Source organism: Amborella trichopoda, chromosome 3 (assembly GCF_054954075.1).
Source record: "Amborella trichopoda isolate Santa Cruz 75 chromosome 3, AtrichopodaSantaCruz75HAP2 v2.0, whole genome shotgun sequence".
NCBI lineage: Eukaryota > Viridiplantae > Streptophyta > Magnoliopsida > Amborellales > Amborellaceae > Amborella > Amborella trichopoda.
The window spans coordinates 51,923,551-51,946,788 of record NC_142338.1 but is presented as its reverse complement, the minus strand read 5'-3'; the positions used below and the strand labels follow the sequence as shown (position 1 = coordinate 51,946,788).

The 23,238-nt window shown below is 36.8% G+C and overlaps 1 protein-coding gene across 50 annotated transcripts; it reads left to right on the top strand.

Annotated features, from left to right (window-relative positions):
- The first annotated feature begins 180 nt into the window (after positions 1 to 180).
- Positions 181 to 21,537, top strand: ALG12 (homolog of asparagine-linked glycosylation 12). Of its 50 annotated transcripts, none has more exons than XR_016051565.1 (21): positions 304 to 528; positions 687 to 772; positions 3,202 to 3,243; positions 3,361 to 3,406; positions 4,966 to 5,052; positions 6,924 to 6,979; positions 8,146 to 8,263; positions 9,858 to 9,916; positions 10,793 to 10,864; positions 12,745 to 12,808; positions 12,907 to 13,010; positions 13,445 to 13,516; positions 15,184 to 15,270; positions 15,482 to 15,549; positions 18,817 to 18,924; positions 19,118 to 19,186; positions 19,282 to 19,359; positions 19,947 to 20,046; positions 20,731 to 20,796; positions 21,084 to 21,177; positions 21,285 to 21,537. XR_016051565.1 is itself a non-coding variant. In XM_088861213.1 (21 exons), the coding sequence occupies exons 1-21, from the start codon at positions 456 to 458 to the stop codon at positions 21,363 to 21,365; spliced, it is 1,635 nt and encodes a 544-aa protein (XP_088717339.1). In that variant the 5' UTR covers positions 304 to 455; the 3' UTR covers positions 21,366 to 21,537. The 50 variants fall into 50 exon arrangements, 22 of the variants coding, with proteins under 22 accessions (XP_006838582.1, XP_088717339.1, XP_088717341.1 ...); XR_016051566.1 differs by having other exon boundaries at positions 20,728 to 20,796; XM_088861213.1 differs by having other exon boundaries at positions 19,277 to 19,359.
- The last annotated feature ends 1,701 nt before the right edge of the window (positions 21,538 to 23,238 follow it).

The following is a 23,238-nucleotide window of genomic DNA, read 5'->3' as shown; positions in this document are numbered from 1 at the left end:
GAATGTGGTTTGTCATTTTGGTTGGAAAAGAAATCACTCCATAACGCACAAAAGCATTGTTCTCAATTTTTGTAAAATAATAGAAATACATCATGCATGATTTTATTTGTTTGTTTTTTGAAAACTTAAAAGGTACATTATTTTTAATTTTTTTTAATTAATTTTTCGAAAATTGGTTAGAATAAACTCGGTCGATTCTTCAATTCGATTTCCCGATCCGCCTATCCAACACGATTTTTGAACTGACCCGTCCATGTCATCGATCCGTTTTTTTAACCGAGGGCCATTTATTGAGAATCCCCCAGCTATAAAACGCCTGTGTATAGTGCAAGCAGGCGCTACCGGCGAGGCTCTGTGCGTGCTGCTTTTCTTTCTAGGAGCGCTCCTTCGACTCTTTTGCCCATTTACCCTCTCTCGCACGTACTCGCCCCATTGCAGTGGCTTCGTTGTCAGCCATGAGAGATGAGAAGGCAGAGCCCCCCTCCTCCTCCTCCTTCACATGGACCAATTTCTTCAGCCCTTTCACCAGTAAGCTGCTCCTTCTCTCTCCTCTGTATACCCTTCACGCACACACACACACACTTTCTCTCAAACTTAGGGTAAACCGAGGTGGAAATTTTTGGCTGTTGCTCGAAAATGATTTCTCTGTATAACTCTTTCTCTTTCTAATTTGGTTTCTATCTCAGAATGGGATGTATTGCTGGGAATGGTCTCCGCGTTTCACCTTTTCATGGCTCCCTACACCAAAGTAGAGGAGAGCTTCAACATTCAGGTACTGAATTGGATCAGCAAATTCTCCTAGGATTGGTCCATCGTTATACCTTCATTGACCTGGTATATATTGTTATATCTTGTTGAGGATGGTCTGGTGAGCTAATGTTGAATAACTTGGGATAGACTAGAATTGTCTTCTCATTTTAATCATTTTGTGTTTTCGTCCTGCATTATTTGAACTGCGCAGGTTCGAGATTTTAGTGTATGTTTTATGTGTTATTATGGTACTGTGCAAAGGGATTGATATTGAATAATGTTTTATACTCGGTTTATTATCTTGCATAATGTTTGTGTTTTGCCCAGTTCCTTCTAGTGATCAATTTGCATCTAGTCTATGTTTAGTGAAGAATGTATGCTCTCTATATAATACATGGAATTGTGTAGCCAACAATGTCCTCGAGCACAGTTATTTATGGTTGTTCATGAATGTACAACTGATGTATTGAGTTTGAATATAGAGTTTTATTATGCAAGTGACTTTTGACATGTAGAGTTACTCTCATTAAGTGGTGGATTCTTAAAATGCATATTATCAACTCGGGGTACATGATCTTTTTTTTTTTTTTTTTGATTGACTTTGATCAATTTGTACTGGGAAGTATAGACAGATGGGAAACAAGTGTGAAGTTTATGGAAATTAGACATGTAATAAAGCATGCGACAAAAACGAAACTTGGGTAAGTGGGAAAGGATCAATTCCATGAAGGCATCTTTTGCCACTCATTTACTGGAAGATTGGCTTGCCATTATATTGTCATAGGAAATGGTGAAAGGAGTTTTTTGCCATTCGACCAATAGGAGGATTCCTCTACTGGGTTAGCTATCCATTGACTGGAAGCAATATCCTGTTGTCCCATCTAACGATCTCAAGTAAATCTCTCTCGACAAAATTGACCTTCCAAGATGAAAATGGCAAACTTTTAGATCAATTAAAGAAGACTTCCAAAATAATCAAATTCATAAAATCTAACACGCCTCAAGGAAGGACTGGATCTTCTTATCATCACCCAATGGAGCGAGCCACTTTCTACATTCGATTCTTGTCAATCCATATTGGTTGTGGTAATCCGTACACAAATAGCATTGGCCATCCACCATCCATCGTTGTCCTTGTTCTCACTTCTCCGGTTCCCAGCCCTCGGACTCTAGAGACGATGAATCCGGTCTCGCTTCATAAGGCGGTTCGATCACTCCACTCATTATGGATGGAATCCATATCCGGTCGGTCTCGCCCGGTATGGGGTTGGCCAGTCCTCGTTTCATTGATGGGGAGACAGAACCGTAAAAGCCGATGCCAGCGCTCTGGACCCTTGAAGCACCAGGTCGCAATGCCTTGAGGATCGCTCTCCCTGGCTGTAGCAGTTTCCATCATGATTTCCCAACCTATAAAGCCTTCTAATTGCACTAAAGTTGTCACTCAAGAAGCCTACAATTCGATAAGGTTTTGGGTGTCTAATGGAGCTACACTTGAAATTAAGCTTTAGTGTTTATGTAGGTGGAGGTTAAGCCTAGAATAATTGAATATTTCGTTCTCACTCAAAGCTCGTAGTCTTTTATTCTCTGATAAGATTTGATGCTTTAAGACACCAAAAATCCTCTTTGGCAAAAATGCCTACTTTTCAATAAGGTCTCATACCTGAGATACTATAGCTACACTAACGAATACAAAGTACAAAAGCCAGATAGAAAAGACAATGCCATTGTATCTTAACACATGCGATTCTCTCAGGGTTAGAGTGTCACGTAAGGTAGATTTGCTAGAGAATGGTTTAGTTATTTGAATAAATTCTCTTCTTTTTTTTAGCACTTAAAAAGCTGACCTTTCCTCTATCCTGGAATTAGATGACGTTTTTGCCACACAAGATTGTTGAGTGAGCATTCTTTCTTCGTGCTTATAGAGTATTTACCATGAGTCCTATTTTCTTTATCATCATCGTCAGAGCCTTTTTCCAACTGATTAGGGTCGTCTACATGAATCCTGGTTTGCCATTATGCTCTATGAAGGGTCATACCCTAGTGAGGTCATAAATCCCCATATTTTTTCTCACTACTTCCAACCATGTTCTTTTGGGCCTACCCTTGAGTTCTATCGTATGACATGTTTTAAACAAGCGTGCTTGCTTCCTTTGGCCTTTGTTTTTCCATCTTTTGAATATTTCTTCTCTCCATTAGATATTTCCAGTGATAGTGCATGTAATGTTCGAAGTTTTGCATTATATTGCATCCAAATTATCCATTTTCTTTATTAGTAAATTTGAATTGCTAGTTCTTACCTAATTGCCATACTTATGCTTTATTTTTTGTAGCCTTCATTTCATACAAGCCTTCATTTATCTATCTATTTTGTTGCTCTACTGTGGGCTTACACCAAGTTCTTCAACTAACTAGTCTTTGTTTTTCCTGATATTGCATATGCTGCTGATAAAGGCGATGCACGATATTCTATATCATCATCATAACATTGAAAAGGCAAGTTCCTCAATTCCATATTTTTTTGGTATGTGCTTAATAACTAAGTTTAATAAGCTTCCAAGAATAAATTTTAGTTCCCTGAAATGCCATGGCTAAGATCTTGAATTCTTACAGTATGATCACCGTGAATTTCCTGGAGTTGTACCTCGAACTTTCTTGGGTTAGTCATTCTTTCCCCACACATAAACTTTGGATACTTCTCCACTCTTTGTTTTTTATGAAGCATAGCAATTGTTGGATTAAGAATTTGCGTTTTTTCTTATGAGATGTTGAAATTTGACTTATTGTTTCCTCAACTCATTCATTTTATTTATTGATGCTCCTAAAATCATCTGGTTGTACTTTCTTTGAGTGCTTGTTTGACTTTCTAGCTTGTATTAAAGAACTGGTTCTTCATATATTTGTCTAAGCTGGAGGCCTGCTCCCCATTTTTGCCTAATTCCTTTAAGCATTTAGTTCCTTTGATCAAACTTATGACTCATTTGGCTCTAGGATGTAATTCTAGGCAATTAGCTAGGTTTGCAAGACTGATGTTCATAGGTCAATGAGGGAATTGGCTTAGTGATATTTTACTTTTGACAGGTAATTAATGCATGATCCTTCATTCTATGTTTTGAACTCCTTTTGCATTTTTCCCAGAACATTCTCAATTATCTTTTTATAGTTCTGAAAACCTGAAGAGTAGAACTATGAATCCACCAAACGCCTTAAACACCGAGCCCAAGCCACCTGAATAAAATAACCCCATTTATATGGTTATATGACATAGGATGTGCCTATGTGGAAGAGAATAATATATGGATCTAATACGCTTAGGCTGCCAAATGTTTCAACAGTAGGTGCCAATTTTATGCATCTGATTTTCCTCCTTTTATGACGAGTGTATTTCCAGTCATAACTTCTTTTTTCTTATATGATGGCTAACTATATTTTCACTTTTTGCCCAAGTATTGCATTTGTAAAGCTTATGGTCCATGAAATCCTGTCCAAATGTCCTTTTTCGTACATCTAGAGTCAAGGGGACCACTTCTGGGCTCTAAAATATCCATCCAAAGTAGTATGGATTCATGTGGAGCACATTCATTAATCTTTGTTATACATATAGGAAGTTCATGGCTGCAATCATTGATCTTCTTGGTTGTTTCTGCAATAGTATTTCTTTATATCCTTGTCGCAATGGCTAGCAAAATAAATGCTAAAAAATTATAAGCAATAAACAGTGAAAGGTAGGTGAACAAGTAGTTTGGGCAGCATTCATATCGACTTAACTTTGGAGTCCTAGAGTTTGTCAATATCTTATGGCATTATGTCATGGATCTGCCATCCCAATCTTTAAGTTTTGGTTTGTATTTCCAAATGCTTACTTGTGACCTTCTCATCACTGATAGCAGATCTTATCGTTGTTCTTATGCTTTTCATAAGATATCGAGACATTTTTTTTGTTTTGAGAAAAGTTAAGATATTGAGACATTTTGTCATTCAACATACTGTTTTGCCATTTATAATCTACTAGTTTAACATTCATTGATGAGGAGTTATGGATAGAGCTGTTGACTTCATTTTTTTTTTTAATATTGGATATTCTGTTTCTCTTCCCTTCACTTGAAGTTTTTTAGCATTCAAGTTCCAAGGGACTGAATTTCTTAATGCCTACCTTGTTCATTCTTCATAGTTCAGGGGCTGATATGTGCAACTAGACTAATGTGACTATTTTTGCAGGTGCCTTTTTTGTATCACTATTATCATCTCCATTTGTGGTAATCATGCACCTATTGAATCTGCCAAAGCTTTATACTCTTCTTGCAGGTTAGTATACTTTACAGTTTGATGTGCCATGTGCATGGTCTTTGTCCAATCATACCCCATGTGAAAGTAAAGTAATACTATAGAACAAAATAGATACTGAGTTTTTGGTGCCTCATAGAATTTCATTATTGAACAACTGGTGAGGCTTCATACTTCAATAATTTGTTTATACATTTTTAGTTTCACGTCATTGCTGCTGAAGTTATAAAAACACACAACAATGCATTGGTCCAATATAATAGAAACCTTATGGGGATTTATGATTTTTGAGTCATAGTGGGTTATGCAAGGTAATCATGAATCTGAATCTTCAAATCCATTGATGCTATGCAAACAACTTCCTTTTCATTGTCAACTGACAAAGCAAGCATGTGGTGAAGGGCTAATATATGCAAATCATACAGTCAGGCCATATGTGTTAATAGCATGTTATTGAAATTCCAATATTGATGGCTTCGTTCTGGACTGATTTGAACAGTGGGTTCACACAATCATAAGTAATTTTGAACCCTCAAATTTGAACAACTTAGAAGAATTGCTCATGCTTTGAGCCCAGAAGTAAGACTTTATTTTCACATGTCAAATATCTAGTACTAGAATAGGACTAAGTAAACCCTCAGTTTCAAGGAGAATTCTGGATGTCTGTTGGTAGAGTCTGCGTAATTTGCTGATCCTGCAGATAACATTTAGAGCATGCCATTTGACAGTTTTCTTCTCTAGTGAAAGTCTCTCTTGGTGGAGTGATATGAATTTCAAACGTATCTAGGTTCGCTTCGATAGTTTAAACTTTAAACTCACCTTTTAGTCTGGCTTGTAAACTAGTTTCTTTTAATAATGTAAAAGTGTATATTTTATTAAATTAAGTTATTAGTTCTACTTTAATGTGACTGTATGTTTTGCATTGTCCTAAGTCTCAAGTGATGCTGTTGGCGTTTCAATGCATGCTTATCTGGTTCGATCCCTTGAATTTTTTTTTTAATAACCATGCTTTACATTCGTGAATGGTTTTGCACGTATGTATGTATAGTTAGTGCTCTTGCAACTTTTCCTTTTAATCTTCTGGAGTTTCTTGGGTGTGTTTATTTATGGCCATTCTTATTTGGAACTAAAAGATTTCATTATACGCTCCCCTTTTCAATGTTTTGCCTTTATTCATAGAATAATACCATAAATGTATATACCATCTTTTTAGTGTGAGGTTTAGTTTGGAATCAAAAAGTCCTTTGGCTGAAGCAAGATGTATATATATATATATATATATATATATATATATATATATATATATATATGTACATACACGAAAAAGCTGGTGTAGGCGCACTAGCTCACAGCTGCATATGAGCCCAACAGCCTAGATTGAATCTAAGACGATCTAACAGCCACGACCCTGTTTTGTATTTGGATTTCAACTTTTTTTTCTACAAATCCAAATCACTTGAAAATTTGGATGTGGGTTATTCAAAAATAGGAGAATCTAATAAAAACATTAAAAAAATAATTTGCAAGAAATAAATTAACCAAAATACCTCCAAAAATTTGAAGGGGTATTTTGGTCAATTTATTTATTGCGAATTTTTTTAATATTTTTATTAGGTGCGCCTTGATGAGAAGAATGGACCTCTTAAATTTCATGTGATTTGGATTTGTAGAGAGAAATTAAAATACAAAATGAAGTCGTGACTGTCAGATCCGCCTAGATTGAATCTGAGCCGTTGGGCTCATATGTAGCTGTGAGCTAGTGGGCCTACGCTAGCTTTTTCCATATATATATATATATTGCCAAGATGGCTTTCTTTTGGTATTCATTTGTTGGTTATAAGTTTTTATGTTGGGGACTTGAGCTAAAATTTTGTTGTTTTTTCTGTACCTAGTTCGTTTGGTTATGGGGATCATTATGCTGTGGACATTACGCTTTCTTTGCATTCAGGTATCTTTTGAAACTTAAATGTTTATGTTTCAAATTTAATATTTTAGATACGGAAAAGTAGGATAATTATGGAATGAAGGTTTTCATGCTTGCATTTTTTTTGGATAAGATAATTATGGGCTGATGCTTCTTTTTATTTTTTATTTTTTATTTTTTAATGTGGGACCTTGGTAGGAGTGAAACTTCTAGACGCCACAGTGTGGCTGTTGCTCTTTATGCTAACTTTCTTTTAAAGAGATTCATCATGTGTCATTTCTTAGTAAATGAAGAAACTTTCCTGTCCGTAGATAAAAAAATACTCAAGAACTACTTGTTTTTTCCCTAATTAAATCTATCTTATAACTCTCTTAACAAATGGCAGTAAATTCATATCAATTGTGGGAGAGACCTTTCTTTTACCTTACTTGAAGCTACCTTGTCATCTTAATCTGGTTCCCCACATGTCAAAACAGCATTACTTTATAGCTTGTTCTCAGGTCTTTTTTATTATTGTAATTTTTTTGTTTGGTAATTTTTTGTTCTTCTCATCTGAAAATCTGCCCATGGATTGAGTGTTCCACTTCTCTGGCAGTTTGAGTTGACTGTTATTTTCTGTCTCCAATCCGTAAAGGTACTATAGAGGGTGCTGAGAAGTTGAAAATCTATTGTTTTTAATCCCTCCTCTTTTGAACCTCTTCAATGAAATTCATTGTTGTGTAGTATGCCCAGGGAGGATTGGCTGTCAGACTTAGTAAGGAAGAGTAGTGTTGATTTAAAAAAGATGTTGAGATTGTCCTTCTTCACTGTTGCTGTAATGCACAAGATATGTGCTAGCCCAGCCTATGTATTGCAGTCAAAACTGAAAAGTGACCTTCATTAGCAAAAGCTCTATTAGTTATTTGACATAGATCATTTTCTTTTGAAATAATTCCTAGTTTAGATTTGCTTTGGATTCTTAATACTGAATGAAATTCCTGTTGTGTATCTTGATACTGAAAGGAGTTCATGACTTCATGTTTGTGTATTGTGAATTTGTTCATGCACATTTTTCAGAACTATAAAATTGTTTTATAGCTTCCGGCTAGTACGACTTGTAAGCTTACTTGTATTCTCATATTTTGAAAGTAAAGTATTTGCACATCTATATAATAAGATACTGACATAAGGTTATGCTTTATGTTATACAGGTCAAAAGAAAGTTTGGTCATCAAGTTGAAAAGTTCTTTGTATTATTAACAGCTCTCCAATTTCATCTTCTTTTTTACAGCACAAGGCCACTTCCAAACATCTTCGCTCTATGTTTAGGTGGGTCATTTTGTTGATAGAGATGGATAGTCGTTATTATTTTTATTATTATTGTCATCATCATCATCATCGTTGTCGTCGTCGTCGTCGTCGTCATCATGTGTTCCTTTTATTATGTGCCATTTCACTGAGAAATATAAAAAGCTGCAGAAAGTAAGGGCTGCAATGATTTCAAGTGCTGACTGTCATTTATGGGTAGAGTTTTATGTTTAGGAGTTTGTCAGTTGTATCTGTTAAAGCAGAATTTTTTTTCAGTAAAGTTATTTGTTGAAGTAGTTTTCTGGATCATCATCATCATTATTAGTGTTTTGGATAAATCAGTGGGAAGAAGGGTCACCTACCCGTTTTCATTAATAAAAAATAAAAATGCACAAGATGATTAGATCAAAAGATCCTTACCATCAAGCAATGAGATATATCTGAAAGCACGAACATGGAGAGTAAACCAGGAGGCCTAGCATGATCATTATGTGATTTTCCCCATCATCATTGTTTGTATCTCGTCCGTTGTTATGCTTGACAACAGTATATGAAGATCATAGGTTTTGTGGAACGTAGATCGTTTTTTTTGTCAAATGAATCTTGTGGTAGATTTTGATCTAGTTTAAGTATGATTATAAAAACAGTGAAAGGTTGGACTGTTGGTACTGGATAAAGTTGGCATGGCTTGCTCTAGATAACTAAAAACAATGGTGAAGGTGGAATTCATGTCCTTTCGTGCATGTACTCGTTCATCAGTCCATGTGTCTACCCAGCTGTCCTTCCATGTATACATTATCTTCATGAGTTCGATTCATTCATTGATCAGAAGAGATTGATTCTCTTGATTCTTCATTGTGATATATTGTATCAGGTGCTACCCTATTCTTTCTTCCTTTTGGGGTACAGGGGCTGATGCTGTTTTGGTTTTAGGGACTTTTTAAGTCCTTTCTCTGGCCTATGGATAAAGGATTCTCTGTTTGGAGCCTTTGTTTTTATTCAAAGCTCTTCAGGCAATTGGAATTAGTCTGATCAGAATTCTCTTAAACTGGGCTTCACGGCTGGGATGGGGCTGATAACAGCGTTATGGTCCATTTATGATATGGGCAGCTTCTTTGGTTGTTTGATTGGACTTTTGAGTGGCTTTAGTGGTACCTTTGAGTGTGGTAGGGTTTCTCTGTTTGATCCAGTTGGTCACATTTATTGGTAGGTCAGCCATTGGCACATGGAGTTTTGCCTCTAGGTTGTTAACCCAAGGGTTGATGCTGTTTTAGGAGACCTCTGAGCTCTATGAGACAATTGTTATCTGATCATACTTATTGCAGTCCTCATTGAATCGTCTTCTACATCTTTAGTTAATTGTCAATGAAGAAATCATGGAGATGCAGATATGCTCTGACCTTACCTTTCTTCTAATATTTTATCTAATCCTGGCATTCCTTGAAGCAACAAAGTCAGTTGCAAGAATTTGCATGTAACTGCTTCTTTGCTTGATCCTTGTGCTTTGGTTGAAAACTTGCATTATTGTCCTAGTTTGAAATGATGTCTAATATTTAGAACAATAGCGTCTTATGAAAACTGAAACTCTTACTGTTATGTTGTTTTGTTTGAACAGTCAACTTGGCATATGCCTTCTGGTTGAAAGGAAGTCACATAGCAACTCTGAGGTGCCTGGTATGTGCGTTTCTTCCAGTTTTGTGTACTGCTTGTTTGAAATGACTAGTGTCGAATTTTGGTATAGAGACTGTTTGAGAATTTTAATGTGATAATGTGGGATAGGGATACTTCCGGAAAGGTGAGAGGTGTTAAATGGTAGTGGGCTGTATCTTGAAAATTTTGTTTGGAAGGAGAGCAGAGGGTGGGGAAGTGAAATCGATCCTGTAAATATGTCAAATGTTGTTTCCAAGGGTTTTGAGTGTACTATCAGCATTTTTAGTGTACGATCAGCTCTTCATGCAGATTCCTTTGGATTTGATTATTGGATTTTTAACAACCATTTGCATTTCTTCTTGCCATAGAGAAAGAAGTATTGGAATAATCCAGATCCAAAATATCTATAATAAAAAACTTGAGCTTCAATAAGGTTTCCTAGGTCATTCAAGAACATAATGGGAAATGTTCCAACATAATGACTTCATGTGAATCCATATGCATCGGAATATCTCAAAATAAGGCCATTCTACTTAGCACTCCAACTTTCATACTGGTTAATGTTCCATATTTTAATTCTGACCAAGTGTGGGCAAGTTTACCTTGTGGATTCTGAATTAAGAGATATTATTTTCTAATATATGGATTCGACATCCTCTTTCAAGGGTTACTGCAAATAGGAAAGACATCAGAACACAAGTTCTTTTTATAGGTCTTGCTCGAGGGTGCTTTATGACTCCCCATGCATGGTTTCGTGACTTCCATTCTGGCAAATACTTTCCCGTTTCTTTCATCGCCGCTATTTTAGTTCAAACTATGGTTTTTATTTTGCTTTGCTATTTTGAGCTCTTTTAGTTTTCATGATTTTTATCTCAGAATCCTTTGTTTGCTCCTTTGCAGATCTTTGCAACATTGATATTTAGATGTGATATTCTTTTACTCCTGGGACCGATTGGCCTTTTGCTTCTATTGGTATGGCCATCTGTGCTCTCGCAATCGTTTGACCTATTTATAGTTGTAAATTGCCCCAGGATAAAGCTCTATTGAGTTTGCCCACTTTCTGCTCTTATTGTGGTATGCATTGTTTTGGCAAATATATTGTTTCTTGGTTTCTGCTCCATGTCCATGACAATGAAATCGATGGGGAAATAGCCATTACAGTTTTTTTTTTTTTTTGGTGTGTAAAAAATTTATTCCTGATGGAATAGTTCAAAGTTTGGACCATTGTCTTGGCTTGCCATAGACTAGGGAGATAGTTTGAACATGAGGCTGTGGAAATAGTCATCCTGTTTATGAAACAGTACAACTTTGAAATGACAGGAGATGTATCTTGAGCTACTTCATTTACTTTATTTACATGTTCTAATGGAAACAAAAAAAAAATCCAAGTAGAAATTTCATCTTGGGAGGTGGTAATTCTTATTCGACCTACCTCAATATGCAGTTGACTCTACCTGGTTTTGACCTTTGAGTCATGTCTTTTCCTGTTATTAAGTACATCTCAGTCTACCATTTGTTCTACCATAAGAATACATTTTTGTATGCATATAGGTAGAATCTAGATTTTTATGTTGGTGTGATGTAGGATTTGGGCTTGGGCTTGATTGGTTAAGGTGATGACAATTGCAACGCTATGTCCCAACTTCCAAATATATCACTGAACTACCCAACAAAAAATATGTCGGTGGATTGTAGATTCTGGGCTCTTGGCTTGTTGGGTCAGCTCCGAGGGCTTCAATACTTATCCAAAATTTAAATCCCATTTAACTTAAACAAAACAAAATATGCATATGGAATGCTGTTAAAGAATGTTAAGGAAGAGTTATTGCAAAATGAAGTATCTTAGAAATAGGACAAATTTCGGAAAAACAAAAGAAGAAAAAGATCTATGGTTAGTTCTTTGTGTATGCACACATGTGTGTGAATGTGTGCATGCAGTGAAAACAGTTTTTTGAGTGCTTCTGAAATTAAGTCTTTAAAAGAATCACTGAAGAAATAGATTTTTGGTGTGCAATAACCAAACAAAAGAAGAAGAAAAAGATCTATGGTTAGTGCTTTGTGTATGCGCGAGTGTGTGTGAATGTGTGCATGCAGTGAAAACAGTTTTTTGAGTACTTCTGAAACTAAGTCTTTAAAAGAATCACTGAATAAATAGATTTTTGGCGTTCAATACCCATGGTTTTGGAGAAATTCTGCTTTTAAAGTCTGAATTTTTCACTGCAAACCGAGTCCTCACGAATTAGCCAAAGGTAGGGGTGGCTATGGGCCATGCTGCGCATGGCCCTAGCTAGGCCCTAGCCCTAGGCTGGCACAGCCCTGACAGGACCGAAGCGGCCTTGCGACCAGGCCAAAGACTATAAAAGTTAAAAAAAAAAAAAAGAGAAAAAAGGGTTGGGCTGGGCCAAACTGAGCCGGTCCTGGCCCTTGTTTTTCAGGGCCGGGCCAACCAGCCCGTTGCCTGCCCTAGCCAAAGCCTTGGTCGGTATTCTTCTAACGCAAAATTAATGTTTACACTATTGTCATGTAAACAAGATGTTTCGGTATATGTATTCTACCTTTTAGGTCTGAACTTAGTGAAAAATTAATATTGTTAGCTTTTAGGCCTGACATATTGATCTTATACAACTTTGATCCATATTCTTGTCAAATCATTGTGTGACCAAACCCATGAGGCTACTTTTGACTGTTTTCTGGATATATTTGTCGACCTACTTTTGGAATTTGTTATTTTGTGCGAGTCATGACTCAATTGTTGTAGACATCGTTATTTTCTTTATCATTGTATGGTGTGTGCTGGGTGTCAGTTTTTAGACTTAGCCACATGCCTCACTACATGCTCTTTTGTACAACAGACAAAAGCTATTTCAGTTACACAAGCATTACGTTGTGGCATTTCTACTGGCCTTTTGTGCATAGGTTATGCCTTTCCCTCCCTTCAAAATCTGGATCTTTTGGTGATTAATTTCTTTATGGTATGCTTAGCATGCTGCTATAACATACCTCACTTATTACAGGTTGCACAATTCTGGTCGATTCCTTTATGTGGCGAAGGATACTTTGGCCTGAAATGGAGGTTTTCTGGTTTAATTCTGTTCTCAATCGGAGTTCTGAGTGGGGTGTATCCTTATGCAATTGTCCTTGTACAGTTCTGTTTGTATTGATGATTATAAATTTAATCTAAATAATTATTCTTATACTGAGTAATACATAGTAATTAAGTAATATCAATCTGTGGATGTAGCATAGTAATTAAGTAATAATTATTATTATTATTTTTTCAAAAAAAAAATCTGTGGATGTAGCACTAGTTGTATCTGAACTAGATTTAAGCATGATTTCTTACTCCAACATTTTATTAGGGAGCAATTTATCGCTTCGTATGTGATGATTCTTTTGTAGCTTTTTCAATATTTTGCAATAGTGGCGATAGTGATCTTCTGGGCGTTCTCATGAGAAGTTCTAAAAGCTTCAGCATGCCAACTTTCTGCTTTGTAAGGGCACGTAAAAATTCCTGCTTAATTTGATGTTTTTCTTTGATTACACTTATTCTAGACGCATCCCTTCCACTGGTACTTTACATCAGCTCTTCCACGGTCATTACTTGCAGCATATCCTCTTTGCTTTGTAAGTTCTGGAAGCAAACTTTCTTGTTGACGAGATTCACACTATGATCCTCTTTTACATGCTGGTTCTTGCTGTAGTCTGAGAGAATACTGTTGTGGTTGCTGCCACAGTTATAAATGATTCTTTTGTACTATGAATGCAATATATGTTTATGCGCAAAATATGACACATTCAAACTTTTTATGATTGTGTAGAGATATGATAGGCTTTTCCCTACCCAGTGAATAGCTCAGAACTAGCTTCCTTGTTGGAACTTAAGGATCTTTGCATTTTTGGAGGGTTTTGTGGAAATGCTTGAATTGCTTGCATGTGAAATCCATAAGCTGGTTTGCCTTGATACGAGTTGTGGTATGAAGGTTTTCTTTGGAAGCTATTTTTTTTTTTTAATTTATCAGTGGAAGTATAACTAATGATAGCTTCATTCATAGTAAATATATTTGGCTCAGCTTATTTCACTTTGTCAACTACAACATACAGCTGATGTTTTATTATTTGGTTTTATTACTATTTGATCATGTTATTATGTATTAAATTTCAAATGATCATATTATTATTTGCATCCAATTCCACATTCAAAAAAATCATTTGCATCCAATTCTATATGTTCAACTTTTCAATTTTAAATCTGCTAGATTTTTGCTTCATTATGAAATAAAAAGGAGGTGCTGAAATTATATGACTTTGGAGTCTCGAACATTTTTTTAGACAAAGTGGACAATAGCACCTGTAACTACCATTTCTCACTTTTAACTTCGAAAATCCATGATTTGCTTAACCTTTGTACTTGTGTTTGTGTGTATTCCTCATCCTGATATCTCTGGTTTGCCTTGATATGAGTTGTGGTGTGAAGGTTTTCTTTAGAAGCTATTTTTTTTTTTAAATTTCTCAGTGGAAGTATAACTAATGATAGCTTCATTCATAGTACATATATTTGGCTCAGCTTATTTCACTTTGTCAACTACAACATACAGTTGATGTTTCATTATTTGGATTTATTACTATTTGATCATGTTATTATGTATTAAATTTCAAATGATCATATTCTTATTTGCACCCAATTCCACGTTCAAAAAAATCATTTGCATCCAATTCAATATGTTCAACTCTTCAATTTTAAATCTGCTAGATTTTTGCTTCATTATGAAATAAAAAGTAGGTGCTGAAATTATATGACTTGGAGTCTCGAACTTTCTTTTAGACAAAGTGGATGGTAGCACTTGAAACTACCATTTTCCACTTTTAACTTTGAAAATCCATGATTTGCTTAACCTTTGTGCATGTGTTTGTGTGCACTCCTCATCCTGATATCTCTGGAACCTCTTAGCATGACTGTTCTCATTGGTCTCTTTGTGTTCTGTGCATTTTTAAATTTCCTTATAGAGGAAAAAACTTGCTTCAACGTGTATATCTGGTATGCAAGTAATGAAATCAAATGGAAAGTTCGAACATGATTATGCCCATTATACATACCTTTGTGACGTTAGGCAGCCAGTTTTTACTGGTAGTGTGTCCCAGGATTCTGGTGCGACCACAGAATTTGTATGTTGTTTTCCTATAAAATTAGGCAGTAGTATTTGATATTAGTGAGCAAACTCTTGTGATATTATTTCTTGTTCATTTTACCTGGTTACTTGTGATGTTTCTGACATGATTTTTTTAATCATTAGTTGGGGTTCCTGGTGGATAAGAGGATGTTACAGTATACTCTTCCAGTTGCTTCGTTTGTTCTTATTTACTCAAAACTTCCACACAAGGTATTTAACTTATTTGTGACTTCCAGCAATGTTTTTTCTTGACATGTTGATGGGTATATAGTTGGTCGGATTGGAACCCAATACGTCACGTTGTAGCTCCGCCACCCTGACTCACAGGCCTCCCGCTTATTGCTACTTCCACAGTATGTTTTCTAATCTGTCTATTAACAAGAGAGCTTTTGCCATTATTATTTGTCCTTTCATGTCTCAGGAGCTCCGGTTCATAATGGGTGCAATTCCAATGCTCAATTTATCAGCAGCAGTTGCAATTAATCGGATGTATGTGCTAGATTATGGCTATTGTTATTCAAGTATGCAAAGTACTTCATTTTGTATGCTAGATTATGGCTATTGTTATTCAAAAATGCAAATTACTTCGTTCATTGTTACTTTCACTAAAGTATCCTCTTCTTAACAAACATGTAATTAACTTTCTGAGAATTTTGGCATGTAAATGAGCTGGTAGAATTAGGCCCATAAAATACTGTATTTATGCTCCACATAAATCCTGCTTACTTATGCTACATATAAATACTTTCTTATGATTGATGTCTTACAATCTTGCGTTATTTTTCTATTCCATTGACTCAATTTGCTTAGAAGATCAACATATTAGTTGTTACCTAGCTGGCTTTGCGAGTCTGAGTAGCTCGTTGAGTCTCCGAATCCCCAAAAGAGGAAAAAAAGGAATATTGCCCAGAAAATTTGGGTAAATTGAAGAAAATAAAAACGAAGATAAAATGTATTTCTAGGGGAAAAAAGAAAAAAGTTACAGATACTTTAAGCAATCAGGTCGGCTTAATGGATTCAATTGTGGTTCCTGGGGCCCGGTCATTACCCACCTGCAATATGTCAATGACACCACAGTATTCCTTGGCGCGTCGCATCCAGAGCTGGAACCCCTTCGCCTTTTCCTCAAATGTTTCGATCTGCTGTGGGTTTCAAAGTTAACATGGCCAAATCTAAGGTGATTGGGGTGGCCAGGGATTTGCAAGACACATGTATGCCTTTGGGCCTTGGCAAACCCAAGAAGAGACAGTGGTCTAACGTCATCGACAAAGTAGGCCGTTGATTGGCAGGATGGAAAGGTCTTTTTCTCTCATTAGCTGGCAGGGTTACTCTCATCAAGGCCACACTATTTAATATCCCTATCTACCTTATGTCCATGTTCCATGTGCCTGTGGCGGTCACCACCTGATTGGAGCAATTGATGAGAAACTTCCTATAGGCAGGCGATGAGGAAGTATATGCCAGGCCAAACAGTTAGGGGGGTCACGGTATCTGGCAATTAAGGAAACACAACACTGCGTTGCTGGGAAAATGGTGGTGGAGATTGGCGACCCAAGGGAATCAACTTTGGATTCATGTTAACTGTAGATAATATCGTCTTGACCCATCTGCCTGGTTGCCCATAGGCAGACCTTCCAGCAGGGCTTCCAGGGCCTGGAAATCCTTTTTAACCTCTTTCAACCTCTTGCATAGTCTCATTAGATTTCATCCCCAGGAGGGGATTCGGATATGCTTCTGGTCCGACTTATGGTAGGCCATACCCCCCTCAAGGACCTCTTTCCCTCTTTTCTCTCTAACTTTAAACCAAAACTCTATAGTAGCTGAAGAAATGCCTCCTACGGGTCACTCGAGAACTTGGAACCCCTCATTCAGAAGAGCCCTCACTGACTCTGAAACAGCCGAATTCCTCAAATCTTTCTGCCCTTCTCCACTCAGCCTTTCTTGCCCTCAATGGCCTTGACCAAATTATCTGGAGCAGCTCACCTTCGGGATCCTTCTCTGTGTCCACTTTCTACAAAAAGCTGCTCATGCCACCTACCTTCCCCCTCCCACTTCTATTGTCGCTTCAATGTTCAGCTGACAGCAGGTCACCTTGCCGTCCATTCTGGCTCTTTTTCGTTTGACTCAATCGACTCCTTGGCCCAAAGCCGATAGGATCCTGTGGAAAGCCTCAATAACAGCTACCATTGGGGTCATCTGGATTGAAAGAAATAGTAGAATTTTCAAAGGTGAGAAGTGTTCAATGGCTGCTCTCATTGACAACATCGTCGGTCAGCTTCTGCGCTACCAACCACAAAAGGTTCAAAGCCTATCCTTCATCAGCTTTCCTCCAAAATTGGCCAGCCTTGTTCCACACCAGAACACCGTGTAACCCTGAGGTTCACCGCTAGTCCCCACCTCCTTAGGGACAGGCTGAGCTGAACTTCGGTGGTTGCTCCCTTGGCAACCCTGGCCTGGCAGGCATCAGTGGCATCCTCAGGGACCACAACGGACATGTCCTCGCCTCCTACTCCAAGCATATCGGTCACGCTGAACCCCAGTCTGCAGAGTCCTTGGCCCTCCTGGAAGGCCTCAAACACTTTAATCCCCTTTGAAGCCAGCTGTTGATCAGAGGGAGAGGCAAAGAATGTTATTACTTAGGCCTCAGGCTCATGTCCTTGCCCCTGGTCTCTCACCCAGGTTTTTGACGAAATCACTCATATTTGTAAGGGATATGGTTGTCTCATGGAGGCATGCCTGGCGGGAGTCCAACGCTGAGGCGGACACCATCGCTAAAGATGGAGCACACAACAGTCCCACTTGATTGTTTGGGATACTCAGTCTTGAGAAGACTTTTGTATCATTCTGTTTATATCTATAGGGCAACCTTATGAGGTTTGGCCCATTTTTGGTATAGGGTTCCCATTCGGTGGGATGCGTATTTTTTGGGTTGTTGCTCCCGGCTTGTTGGTATCTATTCTCATCTTGAAACTCCCTTACCTTAACTAATAGAACAGTTAACAGTTTCAAAAGAAAAAAGGAACTTCAGGTTACAAACAGTTATTTGTCTGTTTCAATAATTGTTAAACATTCAAGGCCCAATTGAATCATTATTGAATGTATACTACAAGAGTGCAAATGTGCAATTACATTAAGCATATAACAAAATTGTGAGGCTTGTTGGCTCCAAGTGTTCCAAATTTCTTTATTTGTGCAAATAGTATATACATATTATTAGAAAAAACTACATATTTGGAAAAGAAAAAACATATTCTTGCAGTTGCTTGACAAAAGAAAACCAGATCGATGTAAAATAGACCCTAGATTGATGTCGACCTAGAGTTTTGAAGAAAACAAGCCACATCTAAATCTATCATATATATAATATCACATTGAGAAAAAATAAAAATTATGAAATAGAAAGATTGTAAATCAATTGCCAATTGTAGATGTTACTCAATCTTTGCCAAATCGAAGCCCCAATGTTCTGCTCAATTCGAGGTTTGCGGACTCCTTGAGAAACTCAAAGCCTCCAAATCAAATACTTTGTGATCCTTGTTTTTGTTGAAGTTTTTCTGAAAATTGACTGAAGCAAGGGATAGAGAGTTGCAACCTATGTCATCTTTCTGAGGCCTTAATACCCCCCCAATGGCGGCAAAAGAATGAATGTTGTTTTCTTTTTTCTTTTTCTTTTCTTTTCTCTCTTTTCTTTTTTTTTGGCCTAAGGGCAAATAGAGCCTTGATATCATTCAATCTCACTAAATTTTACTTGGCCAGTTGGGCGAGTCCAATGTGGAACTTCTCAGGCCCTTACAGATACTGGAACAGTTCAGGTCGGTGCCCTGGGACACCTGGTTCGTGCCCATTAGGACCTGCCTGTTCTGAGTGAGTTGGGGTGATTCAGAGCCTGAGTAATTGAGTTTTCAAACACTGCCATTAAGTACAAACATGTTGATTTATCTAAATGTGGTATACAAGTATATGTTTATATAAATTAAGGTAAGAACTGAAAATATCAAAAAAGATATTTGTGTCCAAAGTTGGTTCCAACTCATAATTTCCTTTCAATTCCTTGCAGCTACAACAACAGAAGAAAGGGTTCATGGAAGTGGGTTTATTTGATAACAATCTTGTTGCTTCTTGTCAGGTTAGCTCTGCATTTATTGTACAGAGTGTGATTCTTGCAGTCTACATGCATTTTCCTTTTTGTCTGCTAATGCTGCTACTGTTTCATTAGTCTAGGTTGCACTACTATAACAAGCATGGCTTCCTATGAGAACTATCCAAGTGCGTATGCTTTGAAACTGTTGCATCAAAGAGGTAAGATCGTTGTCTAGCATCTCTGTTATTTTTAGTCCGGTAAAATGAGGGAACTAAATCTATTAAATACCATGAGGCAGAATGCTGAAAATACCCCTATGGGTATATAATGGACATCTTTGTAAATTGATTTATAAAAGAATAAACAACGGTCGAAATGCCCACTGGAAGTTACTTCAACACTCTTTCAGTATACGCACTTTTAAGGTTCTTTTGTTTCTGTTGGTCTTTTATTCTATAATTAAGACAATTGAGAATGGACATTATTGTACAGCTGAGTCTATGCTAATGGACTTTCTCTGTCCCTTACTTTTTTTGGGATTGTAGTAACTAAATTTTAATGAACACAGTACATACTAAAATTTCCATAACTACTGTTAACTTTATTCTCTCCAAAAATTGAGTTTAACTTGAAAGCCGTGCACAACATTACAACAATGAAATATTAATTTAGAAATAAGTGCATATCTCACCAGTCTCCTTATTGCACTATTTATTTGCCTCATAGAGTAATTTGGCGATAAAATTGTATAACTGAATGGTTCTCTCATTCGTGGTTCACAATAGCTAGTTGTTCTCCTTTACAGGTCTTGATCCCAATCAAACTTTGGATCAATGGGTTCATATTGATACATTTGCAGCAATAAATGGAATCTCTCGCTTTTGTGAGAATAATTTCCCATGGAGGTAATCTTCTTGGTCTATTTTATTGGTAACGACTCTGTGTATATGTAAACCCCAAACAAGAACCGGCAACAATGCAATTTGTAATAAGAGGAAAATCTGTCGACTTTATAAATCGTGAGGGTTCAAGTCCCTCTATCTCCAATTAAAGAAGGGCCTGGTTTACTCCCTAATCATTCATTCTCCCCACTTGGCAATAGTGAAAGTTACCCTTTATAACAATTTAATTGAGTTTTACATCTTTCCAGATGCTTGTTCTAACCTTTGAATTTAAACATGCAACTTATTTCCAAATTAGTGATTTGTACAGTAATGTGTAGTTATCTCGGAAGTCATGATGCCTACAAGGGAAGCTTAGGTTCCTTTACCGGGAAAATATAACTCAAGAATTTAGGGTTTTGGCATCGAACATGTCTCAGATGTTCGCGACATCTACTATTCAAAAGTCAGACTCTGTGACATGTTCGACATTGGCATGGCACAATTGGAACTTGAATCAGCCTCCAGGAAAGCTGTTTCATGAAAAATAATAGGCAGAATATCTTATCCAAAATTGTAGAAATGCCAGAATACCATTGTGGATAGAGATTCAAATGTTGGTCTTTGTTATATCAGTTATGGTTTTATGCATTACCATTAGTTTTCTGCTTAATTGGTGGGCCTTCAATCTTGTATTTGACGTAGTAGGTATTCCAAAGAAGAAGGAATCACCATCCAAGAATTCCGCTCTCGGAATTTTACATACCTATTGAGGTAGGCCTCTTCTAATGTCCAGCATTTTACGCATCCTCAGTACTTGGAAGGAAATTTTCTTTTCTAGTGTTGCAATAAGTTTCATCAATAGGAAAGCTAGCTAGCGACCCTGCAGAGAAAACGATGCTAGCTGCTTCATATTCCAGGCATTTCGAGCTTTGCTAAATTAACGTCCCATAAAAGAGTCGAAGAAATTATGATTATATGGGAAATTTATGGATTGTCTTATTTTCAATTGAAATATTCTTCTGTGTTATAATTTCATCTGTTTCTATATTGTATATCAGTGAGCATCGGAATATTCCAGGGTATGCCTGTTTATTTTCTGTGAGTGGATTTTCAAGGGTCCAAATTCAACTAACATTCCCTCCCTTTCAACTGGTGCAAATCTTATGCTTCTTTTTTTTTTCCTTATTCATATATGCAAATAATTATGAAAAAACTCATTCTGATACTTTTATATTTAATTGTGTTGATTATTAGAACAGGTGAAGGAGCCAAAAGTTTTTGTTCATGGAAATATGAGAAGCCAAAATTGGCAGCATAAAGACTGGCCTGGCTGTGAGTAAATGTAGGAAGGCCCCTGTTCTTGAGGGCCATGGGGGTCCACCTCTTCTGGCGTTTGTTTATGTTGAAGTTTTCAATTTTGATCGGTAGTTTGGATTCAAATGAACATGTTCACTAAACATAAAAATGTTGTGTTCTGTAGTTAATATAATAATATCCAATGTGTTGCTAGGACATGATTGCCACCATCTAGACATTCGTTCCCCCCCCCCTCCTTCTGGCTTTACTGTTTATCTATCAGGTTGTTCATATTCTTGAAATCAAGTAGTTTCTACTCATGATGCAAGATGTAAATCCAAGTTGGGATTTAAACTCATTAGTAAAATGGAGAGGGAAAATTGTTAGATAATGCGATTCAACATGTACTAATTTCCAACTAGGAAAACGCTATATTGAGATGGGGATCGTGATCTAATCATTGAGGCCAATAAAAGGAGTTCCGGGCTGTCTTACATGACCATTTTCCGACGTCCAAAGTAGAGCACTAATTAGTAGCATTTTAATTTGCAAATAACTTAAATATTCACTGGTTTGTATATCAAACAAAGGCCTCAAATGAGCAGGAAAGAAAATTTACTCTCTAAAAGGGATTTGGAGGTGGTAACACCAATGCGATGAATTCCCCCCCCCCCCACATAAAATGGAGAGTTAAGAGTTTTTATACGTGTTGGAATCTGGTTGTCTATTCTTGGATCATGATACATGCCAAAAGATTATTTTACTTTCAGGAATGGGATGTACGTTTGCTCCCTCAAGTAAAATGCCATCTAAAATCAAAAATCAATTTTAGGACTTGAGGATGTAACCTCTTCAACCCATAGAATAACCTCAATAAATAAAAAATCCTATTTGTACCCTCTACGAACTTGAAAAATAGTAATATATTGAGATTGAATAGATGCCATCCAATTTTTAGATAAGGAGATCTAAGTGTTAGAAAATTCAAATTTCAATCTTTTTGAAAAAATTCATCTACTAATTCTTGAGTCGTTCTCAAAATTTCATATTTAAAAAATGCTGCCAAGTCTGGCTTCTAACGAGGGAGTAGAAATAAACTATGATCCAATGCAACATAGTATACATGCTACAGTATTTTTGAAGTCCCCGCTTCCCCGCTTCCTACAGCTTCCAAAATAGCAATGTAGTGTCTTCCATAGTCCTCATTAGAAACTGCCACTCCGAAAGTTCATAGAAGATGCATCGTCTTCCTCCGCATCAAACACGCCCAAGACAGAGGCAGGAAGCTCACTCAGCCCCTCTTGTGGAGTACAGAGAAGGGGTGGGGATTGTACGATTGTGACAATAGAAAGGGTCATCACCATTAATCAAATGATGAAGTTTCTATAATGCTTAGGTTTTATGAAGACAAAATAAAGCTTTATCTGAAATCCTCATCTCCATCCGAAAAGCACTTTCAGCAATAAAAATCTCTATAATGGCTCTAAAATCAATTTTCAACACCAACAATAAAATTTGAAACAAAAAAAATAGTACAAAATCTTACGGATCTATGAGCACTTATTTTTAGAGCGAAATGAATGGCCTAGATAATTTGTTACAAAATACACTATTTTTAGATCTTTAATTCCTAAATTTTTTTACAAAGATAATGTTCAAGCTGAGATGATCGATATAAAAGTCTTTCAATACTTGAATTTTAATTTTCATAATACTATGAAGTGAGGCTTTACTTTTCAAACCATTTTCCAATATGATGAACGATCGTCTACAAAGATTGAACCCACAAGATGTCATGAGCCTATGGTACGTCTCCTCTCTTCACTCCATCCATGTAACTTGTACGGTGATAGATACTGATGCCTAGTTACCTTTCAGATTTTTATGGTCATATGGATCCCACTGTACTTTCCCCGC